This window comes from Daucus carota, chromosome 9 (assembly GCF_001625215.2).
Source record: "Daucus carota subsp. sativus chromosome 9, DH1 v3.0, whole genome shotgun sequence".
In the NCBI taxonomy this organism is placed as follows: domain Eukaryota; kingdom Viridiplantae; phylum Streptophyta; class Magnoliopsida; order Apiales; family Apiaceae; genus Daucus; species Daucus carota.
The window spans coordinates 40495687-40508570 of NC_030389.2; the positions used below are offsets into that span (position 1 = coordinate 40495687).

General features: G+C 33.8%; 1 protein-coding gene across 1 annotated transcript; it reads right to left on the bottom strand.

The window, feature by feature from the left end:
* Positions 1–8701: 8701 nt before the first annotated feature.
* Positions 8702–10115, bottom strand: LOC108201819 (extensin). Its single transcript, XM_017370124.2, has 2 exons — positions 9143–10115; positions 8702–8957 (listed from the first exon to the last, which is right to left on the bottom strand). Exon 1 carries the CDS (start codon positions 10072–10074, stop codon positions 9160–9162), a length of 915 nt encoding a protein of 304 aa, XP_017225613.1. The 5' UTR covers positions 10075–10115; the 3' UTR covers positions 8702–8957; positions 9143–9159.
* Positions 10116–12884: the final 2769 nt, after the last annotated feature.

Consider the following 12884-nt stretch of genomic DNA (forward strand, 5'->3'; position numbering starts at 1 on the left):
TCTATCTCTAGTAGGATTGATTTAGTTATTCCGCTATTTTGTTCTACTTAAATGCATCTTATGAATTATTTATTATATATATATATATATATATATATATATATATATATATATATATATATATATATATATATAGTACTACTCCAATACAAACCCTCTTATTCTACAAACTAAAAACCCAGCTGTAATTTCACTAAATTTTAAACACAATATCACTAAATCTTTTAACAACCCCACCTCCACTTCCATCTTCTCCGGCTAAGCCTCCACTTCTGGCAACACCATTTCCGCCGCTCCCTCCACATTTGTCGCCCACTGTCATCCCGTTCACGTCCACCATCCCTCCATTCCTCCTCCACCATCTCTACCACCAACGTCCACCCACCTCCACCTCTTCCACCACCTTCATCTCGACCTTTGCCATCATCACCTCCACCTCAACACTTCTACCACCAACACCTTCACCTCCGCGCTCTATCTCAGGCACTACCTCCGCCGTAACTCCATCTCGACCTCCACCATCTCAACCCTCACCCCCGCATCCTCCATGCCCTCGCCCCCTCCATCTCCACCACCGCCATCACCACCAGAATCAACAAACAAAAACAGATCTGGAGGTTTGCATCAAGTTCTGGAGATTTTTATGAATATCACTAATTTCTACAGCGGATATCACTAATTTCTAAAGCGAATTTCACTAAAATGTATAGCTGATATCACTAAATGGTATATCAGAATATCATCGATTTTTGTAAACATATCAGGAGCAGGTGGTAGAGGTGGTGCTGATGATGGTGAAATCGGAAACAATAACATGGGTGGCAGTGTTGGTAGGAGCGTGTGTGCATAGATGTGGCAGTAGAGGTGGAAGAAGAAGAGGGAGATGAAGTGGGGTTGATGAAAGAGAGAAGGTGGAAGGAGGAGAAAGAAAGGGGCAGATCTGGATGGGGGGTTACTGCTGGGTTATAATTAAGTGTAGGTGAGTGCCTTTAGTAATTTAAGGAGTTTCAATAGTGGTTTCTAGTTTTTATTTTAAGATTGGTTTTATATATATATATATATATATATATATATGGGGGCTTCTCAGTGAGTAACCAACATAAATGGTAACCTAGGAACCCACTACACAGAATTGCCCATTACACGGAGAGACAGGAGATATTAAGCAGTTATACCCATGCAGTTAGTGGTTTTGTTTATCATTTATTTTCCAATTTTCACCTTTTATTTATTCAAAAATATTTGTATTAAATTTTAATTTTTTATGTAACATAAATCTTTTTATGAAAAACTTATTAATATTTTTTATGTGCATTTTTTGTTTGGTATTTTCTGTTAATTAACTTCACTCTTTATTATATATATTTTAATGTAAAGTTTTGATTTATATTTTAGTGTGTAGTAATTCAAAATTTATGTGTTCTGTATTTTTAGATTATACTTGTTTTGTATTATTAGTGTTCTGTATTCTTATTTTGTATTATATAAAATTCTGAATAATGTTTCTTTTAGATTTCTAGTAGTTTTAAAAAAATATGTCTTGTATATATTATTGTATATCCCAATTGTCTAGTTGTTCTTGTTTGTATTTTTTATATGTTCTGTAGTTTAAAAAATTGTGTTCTATGTTTAATATTTATATCAAATTTATATTAATGATTATTTATGTTTTTACATATACATAATATACATTATTTAAACTAATTTATACCATGTTCTTCAAAATTATATTATATAAACACAACATATGGTGAAAAATATAAATTACAAATATTATATAATCCAAAATAAAATCAAAATAAAGAATATTAAAAAAGAGAGATGATGTTTTATATTTTAGCATGTATTTTTTTAATCTTTAATGTGTTGTGTGCTGTATTATTTTATAAACATGCTATTGTTCTGTATTTGTTTTTATGTGTTCTGTAGTCGTATTTTTTGTGTTTGATATATATATTATTGTCCTGTACTTTTTTGTTGTGTCATACGGGTTTCATCATATTAAGTTCTGTGTTATATGTAACAATAGAAAATAAAATTTTTAATTTTGTACGTGCCCACGTGTTTAAAAATTTAAACAAAGCAGTTAATGTTCACGTGTCTAGGTTTTTTGAGCAGAACAGTTACAGAGTTGTTTGATTATTGTAGGGCTGTGATTAAAAGTTACTAGTTACCACGATAAGAAAGTTCCCACCTGAACCATCCCCTATATATATATATATATATATATATATATATATATATATATATATATATATATATAGGGATAGGATCAAATAAAAACTTTTTTAAGTTACAAACTTACAAACTTTTTTTTATTCTCCTATCGTGTTAATCCTTAGTTATATAAAGTATCCATGTTGAAAATTTTTCAAAAAAAATCACAATTTTAAAAAATAACGCATAAATAAATCGCGTTTTCAACATATTTATAACTGGGGTTCAACATCGGGTGTTGAACACTAATTATCATTGTGTTGAATATATCTAAAAAGATGTTTAAACTATACCTCTGGGGTTTGGGTAGGGTCTAGAAACATAAATATTAGTTATATAACATGTTTCCCTTAGTTCTTACATTTAAAAATTGGTTTACGTACTTCTCCATCACTATTTTAATCGATGTTCAACAAAATATGTTAAAAAAATGTTGAACTCAAGTTATATATGTGTTGAACAAAAAAAGTTTGTAAGTTTGTACCAGAACCCTCCCCTATATATATATATATATATATATATAGAGTCATGCTCCAGGGAGAACCAATATTATTGTGAGATATGAGATCTAATTTTAACCACTCATTTTATATCTTAATTCAATTTCCTACCATACATTAATTTTTAATTTTTAAATATTTCATCACCATCTTCACTCCAGTTCCACCACTGCCACCTCCAACCACCACCGACCACCATCTTCGGCCACCACCACCTCCGGTCACCGCCGGAAAATCACCACCGGCAAAGATAAAATCACCACCGGCAAATCCAAAATCACCAACGGAAAATGAGAAATCGCTCTTGGAAAAAATAAAATCACCACCAGAATACGAAAATCACCACACCCGGCCATTATTTATCCCCACCAGCTCCGTTCATCAATTTCGGTCACCAAAATCATAAAAATAATCACCAGATTTTATTGTAAATCATAATAAGAATCACTAATTACCACCACATCACCACCATCATCATCTACAAATCCCCTAAATCTGAAAAATCACCTATTACAAAATAAAATCACTAGAAATGAACTCCGGTCACCAACATAATAACAATAATCACCAAAAACACCATCATTAATCACCACAACCACCATCTACAGACCACCACCACCATCTACAACTCCCTCAATCTGAAAAATCACTGATTACAAAATAAAATCACCATGAACAAAAATGAATAACCTGCTACACGATAATGCTTGAGGTGTCGAGAATTAATGAAGGATGATTGTAATCACTGGATGGAGGTCGGAGAGCCGTCAGAAAGCTCCGTCGATGGACTCTCATCGGTGAGAACGAGGAAGAGCGGGGGCAAGTCAAGAGTGACGAGGAGATATGGAGGAGACGAAAGGAGGATGAGTTTTGTATATCAAGGTTGTGCACTAGGGTTACGATGTCGCCGGCGTTGACAACGCCACCGCGACATCAACGGCTGCTGAAAAGAACGATGGGATCGATTGATGTGTGTGTATGGCCATGCCCACAACATCAACGATGGAGTGAGCGGTTTAGTCATGGACAGCGATCGCGGCAACAGGAGGAGAGGGTGGAGTTTTGAAATGGTGAGAGAAGTCAGTGGATAGGTGGTGAGTAAGATGGGTGGATAAAAGAAAACTTTATAATATAAATTATGTGGTTGTGATTTAATTTAGAAAATAAAATTGTGTGGCTGAGATTAGATCTCATATCTCATATTAGTTGGGGTTCTCATTTGAGTACTTGCCTATATATATATATATATATATATATATATATATATATATATATATATATATATATATATATATATATATATAATATTTTTAATATTTTAATATTTGTCGTATCCCCCGTACCCGTATCCCCATATTTTGGAATTTGACGAATTCCTGTATCCACGTACTGCGCACCCGCACTCATGCTTCCTAGGAATCAACCGATGAAATATTATTTTTGTATATTACGGTTTTATATGTATTTCAACTTAGTTCTACAAAGTGTCTAGTTATTTCTCAGCTTTGACCAATGGTGGTCTTGATTCCCTTCTTGTACTTGTTGTTTTGTTCTTGTTTCATGCTTTGTTGGTGATGCTATTACGGAGTTACTTTTCGGCTGTTTTATGGATCCGAGTAGCTGTGCCTAAGCCAATTGTGGTTTAGGAGAGTGGTGATGCTGACTTATTGGCAGGGTCTGAATTCAGTCAGTTGGCAAGTTATACTTCTTGCTCAATTTTGATCGAAACGGTATTCTGAGAGAGAGATAGTGTAGCGAGGGTGGCGGCAATGGTGGTTCCGAAAGGAAAGCGTTAATTGTGTCCTAACTGAGGGCATTAATTGTATCTCTTAATTGAGTGGTTAATTGTGCCTTCTAATTGAGGCGTTAATTGTGACTCGGCGTTAATTGAGGTTCTAAATTGTGCTTTCTAATTGAGGATGTTGATTGTGTCTTAATTAAAAGCGTTAATATTTTATCAATTGTGCCTTAATTGAGAGTTTAATTGTCTCAATTATTAGTTATCATGGTTGCGTGGAATATTTTGATCGGCACATGCAATATACACGTGATTTTAATAATTATTATTTATTGAATATATTATTTTCCATTTTTTATAATATATATAATATGTTATATAGATCGGCTTTTATTCTTCTTGTGTCCTTTGTTTTATTTTCAGGATTCTTGGTAAAAGATGGGTTTTTCTTTCGGACATTGAAGTTAAATTGTCTAAATTTCCCTGGTCATCTTGCATGTCCGACGATTAGATAATAAATTTTCTTGAATGAAAGAATTATCATGATATATTGCCGATTCATTTTGTTGAGATTTATTCTCATTATCAGAAGAAAATGGGCAAAGTATTTTTTTCATCTGTGTTTAATAACATACTCCATTAGAATAATAGTTTGTCCTCCTTATGCTATGTTTATAGCCTTACAATATGATTCAGGTTTTGAGAGTTTGAATCCTTCTTGCAATTGATAATAATGCGAAGGTGTCAAGTGACAGTGATGATGTACTGTCAAGTGATGGTAATCAAAATTCGGCAGAATACCAACAACTGACTGATTATCCATCAGAGATGCCAACAATCTGGAACCAGGAAGAAATTCTGAAGTCACCAAATTTGAAGATTTTTCATTTAAAGATCTAAGTTTAGCTACCAAGAAGTTCCACAGAAAATATATGTTAGGGCAAGGTAGTTTTGGCTGTGTTTTTAAGGGTTGGGTTGATGAGACACGTTTGGGGAAGCTTCATATTTAATTCCCGGAACCTGTTAATCTCTGTAAAGAGATTAAATCAAGGGGTCCAAGGTTACGAGAAGTGGATGAAAGTACTACTTTACAAAACCTACTGTGTTTTATGCTGTTAATTTGAGTTTTATGTTTTACATTTCGCGTTTGATATTACAAGCTGGCTGAACAAGAACAACCCTTTGCACGTCTTGACTACAGGCAGAGATTAATTTTCTGGGGAGATTTTCTCATCCGAATCTTCTAAAATTGATCGGATACTGCTTAGAAAAGGAGCATCTACTTCTAGTATATGAGTTTATCTCTCAGGGCAGCTTGGAAAAGCATATATTCGAGAGTGAGTTTCTCAATCTTATTAGCACTAATCCATTTTGAAGTATAAGAGCTTTACCCAGCCGGAAGTACAGAAGCATTGCCCGGGTTTCTTAAGTTCGATTGTGGCTCGACGAGGACGTTGAGCAAGAGAGGGGATCAAATGGTTGTTCATCTGCCTTTATCTTTTGAGGCTCAAGCAGAAGCACGTTTATTTATGTTTTCTTGTATTAACCTTTTATCTCCGACGAGTGTTTATAACATCCCACATTGATTACATAAAGAGTATTTGGCCTTCTATGAGCACAAGCAAAAAATATTAATTGAGAGAGAATACTATTTTAGAAGTATTGGTCAGTGTTGTAATAAAAACGCATTGAGCGGCCGCCTCAGAAGAATCGGATTTTGTACTAAGCTGACGATTAAATACTTTTGAAAATTAAGCGGATTAAGCGGTCAAAATGATACTCCCTCCATCCCCCTGAGTAGTATACATTGGGGGACGGGGACGCGGCACGGACTTTAATGCTCTTGCAAAGTGTAGTTGTGCAATCTATTTTTAAAATTTTTCTTTTCTGAATTAAAGTTTAGATGTTATATTTTTATACAGAAAAAGAAAATCTCAAAAATAAGTTACGGAACTATATTTTATAAGAGCATTGAAATGCGTGTCGAGCAGTTAAAAAGAAACGTATAGAATTAAATGGGACAGAGGGAGTAGTTACTTACTAATTTTTTAATGTTAAAATATTAAATTTTTTTATAACATAAGTATAATTATATCAAAAATTAAAATATATATTTTATTAAAAATATTAGAAATTTGAATTTTTATCACAACATAATATTACTTTTAAATTTATTAATATTATACCAAATATTTTAATTATGATTTATTAATTCACTTAAACATCTGTTATAGTATTGTTTAAGATTGAAGGTCCTTAGAAATGATTTGCGCTATTCCCGGTACTGATACAAATCATATTTGATTGCCCGCATCCTTAATTTTTTTATTTTTTTTGAAATAGTATATATTACTAATTGTAAGACAAAAGTCCTGCAGGAAAAACTCTTTTTGTTTTGATAAATAATAAACCGGGTAAAATTAATGTCCACAAATCTAGGTATGGAAATGTCAAATTGTATTAGTCAGTCAACCGTGTATTGACTTTTCTCTGCTTCGCCCGTATACATGTGGTTGTCGAATTTCCCTAGAAAAATTAACTAAATGATTTACTTCAAGTCTTCAACAACCAACCTCTCTCCTATTCCTGGTACTAGTAGTACATAACTCCTCCGGTTTAGCCCAAACTATCTTGCTATAATATCATTGTTGTTTTTATTCTTGCTGTTTTCTTGTTCTTCTTGCAATGACAGAAGATTTAGCCTTTCTATATGGATATACAATTGCTAGTTTGTAACATATCTACAAAATATTATCTCGTAATTATTTATATTATTGTCTAATTTATTTTTTTTTTTTGTCACATATTATTGTCTAATTTTCTAATTTATTATCATGCATGGGAATAGAATACAAATGTTACTATTAATCTGAAACACGGGAATCGGAGTTGGTAAAGACGCGTTATCGAGATATATCAAGCCAAAATATTTTAGAGAGCCACAAAAACATGAAAGGAACGGTTGTTTTAATTGTGTATAGTAGTGTTCCTTTGGAATTACATGAAAGAGTTCGCCTTTTAATTCAATCCTGAGAGACATGGAGTATTATCAAGCAGCACCAGTTTTGATCCTCATCAGTTGGGAAACATCAAAAGTTAAGGTCCTTGTCAAGATCACAAGGAGATACAATTGAGTTGGCCCAGCAAGAGTGTGCAAAACATCGAGAGGACGGTTTGAACAAACTTAAAAAAAGTGAATTTTAAAATAAAGAAGTTGATTAGAAATGAGAAGTAAATAAGTTAATAAAATGTTTGGAAAAGAAGTAGAAGGTCTTAGAGAAATGTTATTATTCTCAATTTTTTAAAAATGAGTCTACTTATTTACATAAACGCGTCAAGACTTCTGTTTTTCTGAAGCAAACGGGCGCTGAGTCCGGCTATTATTCTATCATATTATGAGTGGTCTGATTTCTAGCAGCTTCGCCAATGAAAACCTCGGCATTGGTTAGTGGTTACACCATGCATTTGTTCATTTATAAAATGTGCATGTCACCTCTCTCATTTTCGAAGGAATGAACTATAGCTTGCACTTCTGCTGAAACTCTAAATACAAGATTCATCGAGTCATTAGAAATTCAACAGGAAAAGGCATTTGAATTATGTCTATTGCTAGTCAAGTTTCTTGCCTCACAGGCTGCATGAACTTTTATCATCGAATGTTGAGGGTGAATGAGGCGGAACCAGCCCATTTTGGGGTGGGCTGTAGCCCGGTCCAAAAAAAGATTTCATAAAATTTTTATATACATCTGCTGGCTCTATATATTTTCAGCCCAAGTAGCCCAAAAATTTAAACAATCTCCACCAAACTAAACGTATACACATGGTATTGTTTCTATTTTTCACACTTCACAGTTCCGATCGCACAATTAAAATTCTGCTCCGCCCAGCTCAGGTGAATTCTAAATCCTGGTTCCGCCCCGCTCACGTCCTTTTAATTAAGGGTCTTGCATGTGTTGTTAGACTTAAATCCGTCAGAGGCTGGTGAACTTCTTTCTATGAATATTGAGAGTGAAGAAAGGTCCAAACCGGCCGTATAATTTTCAAATCAACAGTAAAACTGATCAGAAATTATCGGTCCGTTATTATCATGTAACGTCCTCAAAATGACATCGTCTCTAACATAACTAACCAAGCATAATTGATCGATCGGTTTAAATTATTTTTTTTCATTGTCATTAAGTGTCTCAAGTACTCTTTCTGTTTCGATCCTCGCAGACCTCACAAATAATACTAGCTAGTAATGGCATTAATTCATAACAGAAATACTTTATTCATATAATTGCTTTAATGCCACAATAACAAACCTCTATTTCTAGAGGTCGAGAGGTTCCCCGATACTACATGCATATGTAAATGTTATTCATTCGCAGACAAAAAGCAAATGACCCATACTAGAATACAACAAAAATATCATATTCGATCAACATATTTATAAAAACGCCAAAATTATCGTGCGCGCCATTATTTTACTTCATCTTCTTAAGTTGGCCTCCATCAGTGTCCTGCAAGACGTATATGAACTTTAGTAATATGGCATCCAGTTTGTATAATTACATTTTTGGACAAAGGATTCTATAATAAAACATGAAATGTTTTATGTTAGATAGGTATAGATATTATTAGATGTTAACTTCAAATTTAGTTCATTATACATTTTCATGACCCATGCATTAAGATTAACACGTACCTTTAAGGGAGATTTTATTAGTAGTGGTGAGGAGGAGGAGGTGAAGTATAGGAGTAGTGATGTTTGGGTGGTGGTGGAGAGTAAACTGGTGGTGGAGGAGAGTGCATTGGTGGTGGCGGGGACTTGTACTTGTAAACTGGTGTTGGTGGTGGTGGAGAGTGCATTGGTGGTGGTGGAGACTTGTATTTGTAGACCGGTGTTGGTGGTGGTGGGGAATGCTCGGGTGGTGGTGGAGATTTATAAACTGGAGTTGGTGGTGGTGGAGACTTGTACTTGTAATGGTGTACTGGTGCGGGAGAATGCTTAGGTGGTGGTGGAGACTTGTACTTGTAGACGGGTGTTGGAGGTGGTGGAGATTTATACTTGTAGACCGGTGTTGGTGGTGGTGGAGACTTGTACTTATAGTGATGTTCTGGTGCGGGAGAATGCTTAGGTGGTGGTGGAGACTTGTACTTATAGTGATGTTCTGGTGCAGGAGAATGCTTAGGTGGTGGTGGAGATTTGTACTTATAAACCGGTGTTGGTGGTGGTGGAGACTTGTACTTATAATGATGCACTGGTGCGGGGGAATGCTTAGGTGGTGGTGGAGATTTATACTTGTAAACCGGTGTTGGTGGTGGTGGAGAATGTTTTGGCGGAGGTGGAGACTCAAAATGATAAGGCGTTGGAGGAGAATGCATAGGAGGTGGTGGAGACTTGTACTTGTAAACCGGTGTAGGTGGTGGTGGAGAATGTTTAGGCGGGGGCGGGGATTTGTAGTGGTAAGGCGGAGGAGGAGAATGCTCCGGGGGTGGAGGAGAATGCTCGGGAGGTGGTGGAGAGGAGTAAGAGTATTTAGCTGTGGTTTGTGAAGCCAAATTGAGGGACACCAATACTACAAGCAAAGACACAATGAGAGACCTCATTTTGGAGCCTCTAGCAATCCTTCCCATGTTTACTACAACCAAAAGGCTTGTTGTGTTATGCTTTCAACTAAAACTTGGCCCTCTATTTATAGCCTTGGTGATCTTTTCACCGTGACAGATGATTTCAATAATGGGTAAAAAATGTTACTAAAATATATATAAATATTTGAAGAAGCCAACAACTCTGTTTCTTTTTTCCTTTTTTCTTTCTTTTTTCCGTCTGCAGAGGCCAACAAGTCAACAACTATATCTAAACATGTATTATCAGAATGAGAATTTTGATCATGATATTAACATCATTCGTTTGAAATGTCAAATGAGTTGTCGTATTTTCATGGCATAATTTTTACTTTTCAGAGTCGGTGTTTCTAATTGTGTTTTTTTTTTTCAGTGGCTGCAAGCAAATTGAACTATCTAGTAATGTTTTGCTACTGCATTCACACACACGATATATAACACATGAAGTGTGTGGAGATTTTTAACATACGATTCTAGAAAAAATTAATAATTATTTTCCCTTTTCTAGTTTTGTTTATTCGTATTGACCTTTTTAGTTCTAACCTAAAATTTCTATTACGTCAAATAAAAAAAAAATCAATTATTAAAATGGATACATAGGGCATAGGGCATGCTTAGCGTATCACTTAATTAGTTCATTTAGTAACCGGTTTTATATCAGAGATAAACAAGGCCAAACTAGTACTCTAATCTAACTTTGAGTCTGTCAATAATGAATTCTCCCAACAATTAAGTCCTAATTAGCTTGGAGTATTTCCTTTTCCGGTTTGGGGGTAGGTACTTCAATATATCGACTTTTCATGCAGATAATTTCTCCAGTTATCTACGGCCTGTTGCTCTCATTGTGCTAATATTTTCAAAAAACTTTAATACGTAGGAAAATGAAATTAACCTAACATTTATAAATGTCATGTCCATACATGCAGCCACCATACATTTTTATTACTTACTCTACATTCTTGTATTCACGCGGTTAAGCTAGCTGACTACTCAGATCTCAATAATTTTTATTATCATTTGTAGAAAACCATCACTACAAATTCAACTTTTTTATTTTAATTAATATAAATTCTTATTTTTGAAACATAATATAAATTCTTATTATTTAAATACTAAAAACCAAGTATATATATATTACAATGACATAACACTTATCACTTCACAATCATTTCAATAATACTAAAATCAAAATTGAGCTCGATCTGATAACTCAAATGACAGGTTTAAGATTTATTCTCTGTTTTTCCGAACGTTTGGGTTCGACTCCGACTCACCGAAATCAGCTAATTCACTTCACACCTCACTTCATAAAACATACGCGGGCATGACAATTATCTGTACACAAGACATTTTCTTCTTTGCTGATAAAGTCTGGAAATTAAGTTTCACGTGCAATCTTATTTCCCCGCAGTTCGGCAGAAATCCAAAAACATTTTGAAATATCAGACCCAAATTTTAATATTTCGGGTTCTTCTTTTTCACATAAATATTTAAAGTCCAATTCACTTGAGAATGCAAAACAACTTTATCATTTAAGCATATTCACAAAAACAAAAATAAACTTCAATCTCTTGCATGACAGCACTACTACAAAGACAATTATGTATATATATTTCCTTTTATGTTTTTAACTGTATATTCAGACAGGTTGGCACACGTATTTCTTTCTTTTTACAACGTCAAAACACAAAAGTAACTTCTGGTAAATCATGAGAAAAAGTTAAAGTATTGTTCTTTTATCTTACATGCATGATTGATTAGCTGGTCAAATACTAACTAATCACCGTCTTGTTCACTAAAGTCAGACTTCTGAAAGATTGTTGTTCTGCAGAAAAATCGAATCAAAAATTTGACTCATGTTCTCGATGAAAAATCGTTTAAAATATTGCATGAATCATCTTTTTCTTCTTTTCAATTATTGTGTGTCTCGATGATTTTCTGCCAACTATCTTACAATATATGTATTAAAGGTTGCTAAAAATGTAGCAGGTAGATCTATAACTTATTTGATACAATTAGATTATTTCAATCCAATCAAAAAATAGAGGATAGAGTGATAATTTATATTATTTGATAATTTATATTTTCATTCAAAAAAAGTTTATTCTCCTGGTATGATTGAAAAGATAAAATGATTGTAAATCCGAATTATCTATAACTTTTCCCTTACTAATTATTTTATTGATTTAGTAGATAGAGTGATGAAATATTATAGATATTTAATTTTGGTTTACAACTAAGATAGATAAATAATTTTTGTTCTATTTATTTAAATTAGGATTTATTCGATTTTTGTGTATTTGGATGCAGGCATTGGATACGGGTTTCGGAACAAAGGAATCTGAGGATGGTTCTTGAAGATAGGTTTTATCTTTTTAATCGTTAAAATCTTATTTTCTAAATTTTTATCGTTAAAATCTTATTTTCTAAATTTTTTGAGGACATCTTGCATGACCTCCTGTTGGAGAATAAATTTTGTTGAATGAAAAAATTCTCTTAATGCAGCTATTGTATTCGATACAATTTATTTATAGGTAGACCCTGAAAAAAAAATCATATTTTCCAAGTAAAGAACAGATTATTAGGAGTGACTTGCAAACCATTTTGGCCTTTTCTGAGAAGCTGATTTTAAATTGAAATAGAGAATTCGTTACCTTATCTTTGCATCTATGGTCACAGAGACTTTTTTGTTCATAACTTTGTTCAAAGTTGAACAATATCGTGAAAAGAGGCCAGTTAATTAACACCGCTAAACACGGAGCATTGTTTATTGCATTACTATTTAGTATTTACTCGTAGTTGCCTCTAGAGTCTAGAAA

Coding starts and splice junctions, on each gene's coding strand:
- LOC108201819 (XM_017370124.2), bottom strand. CDS start 10,074: ATGGGAAGGATTGCTAGAGGCTCCAAAATGAGGTCTCTCATTGTGTCT.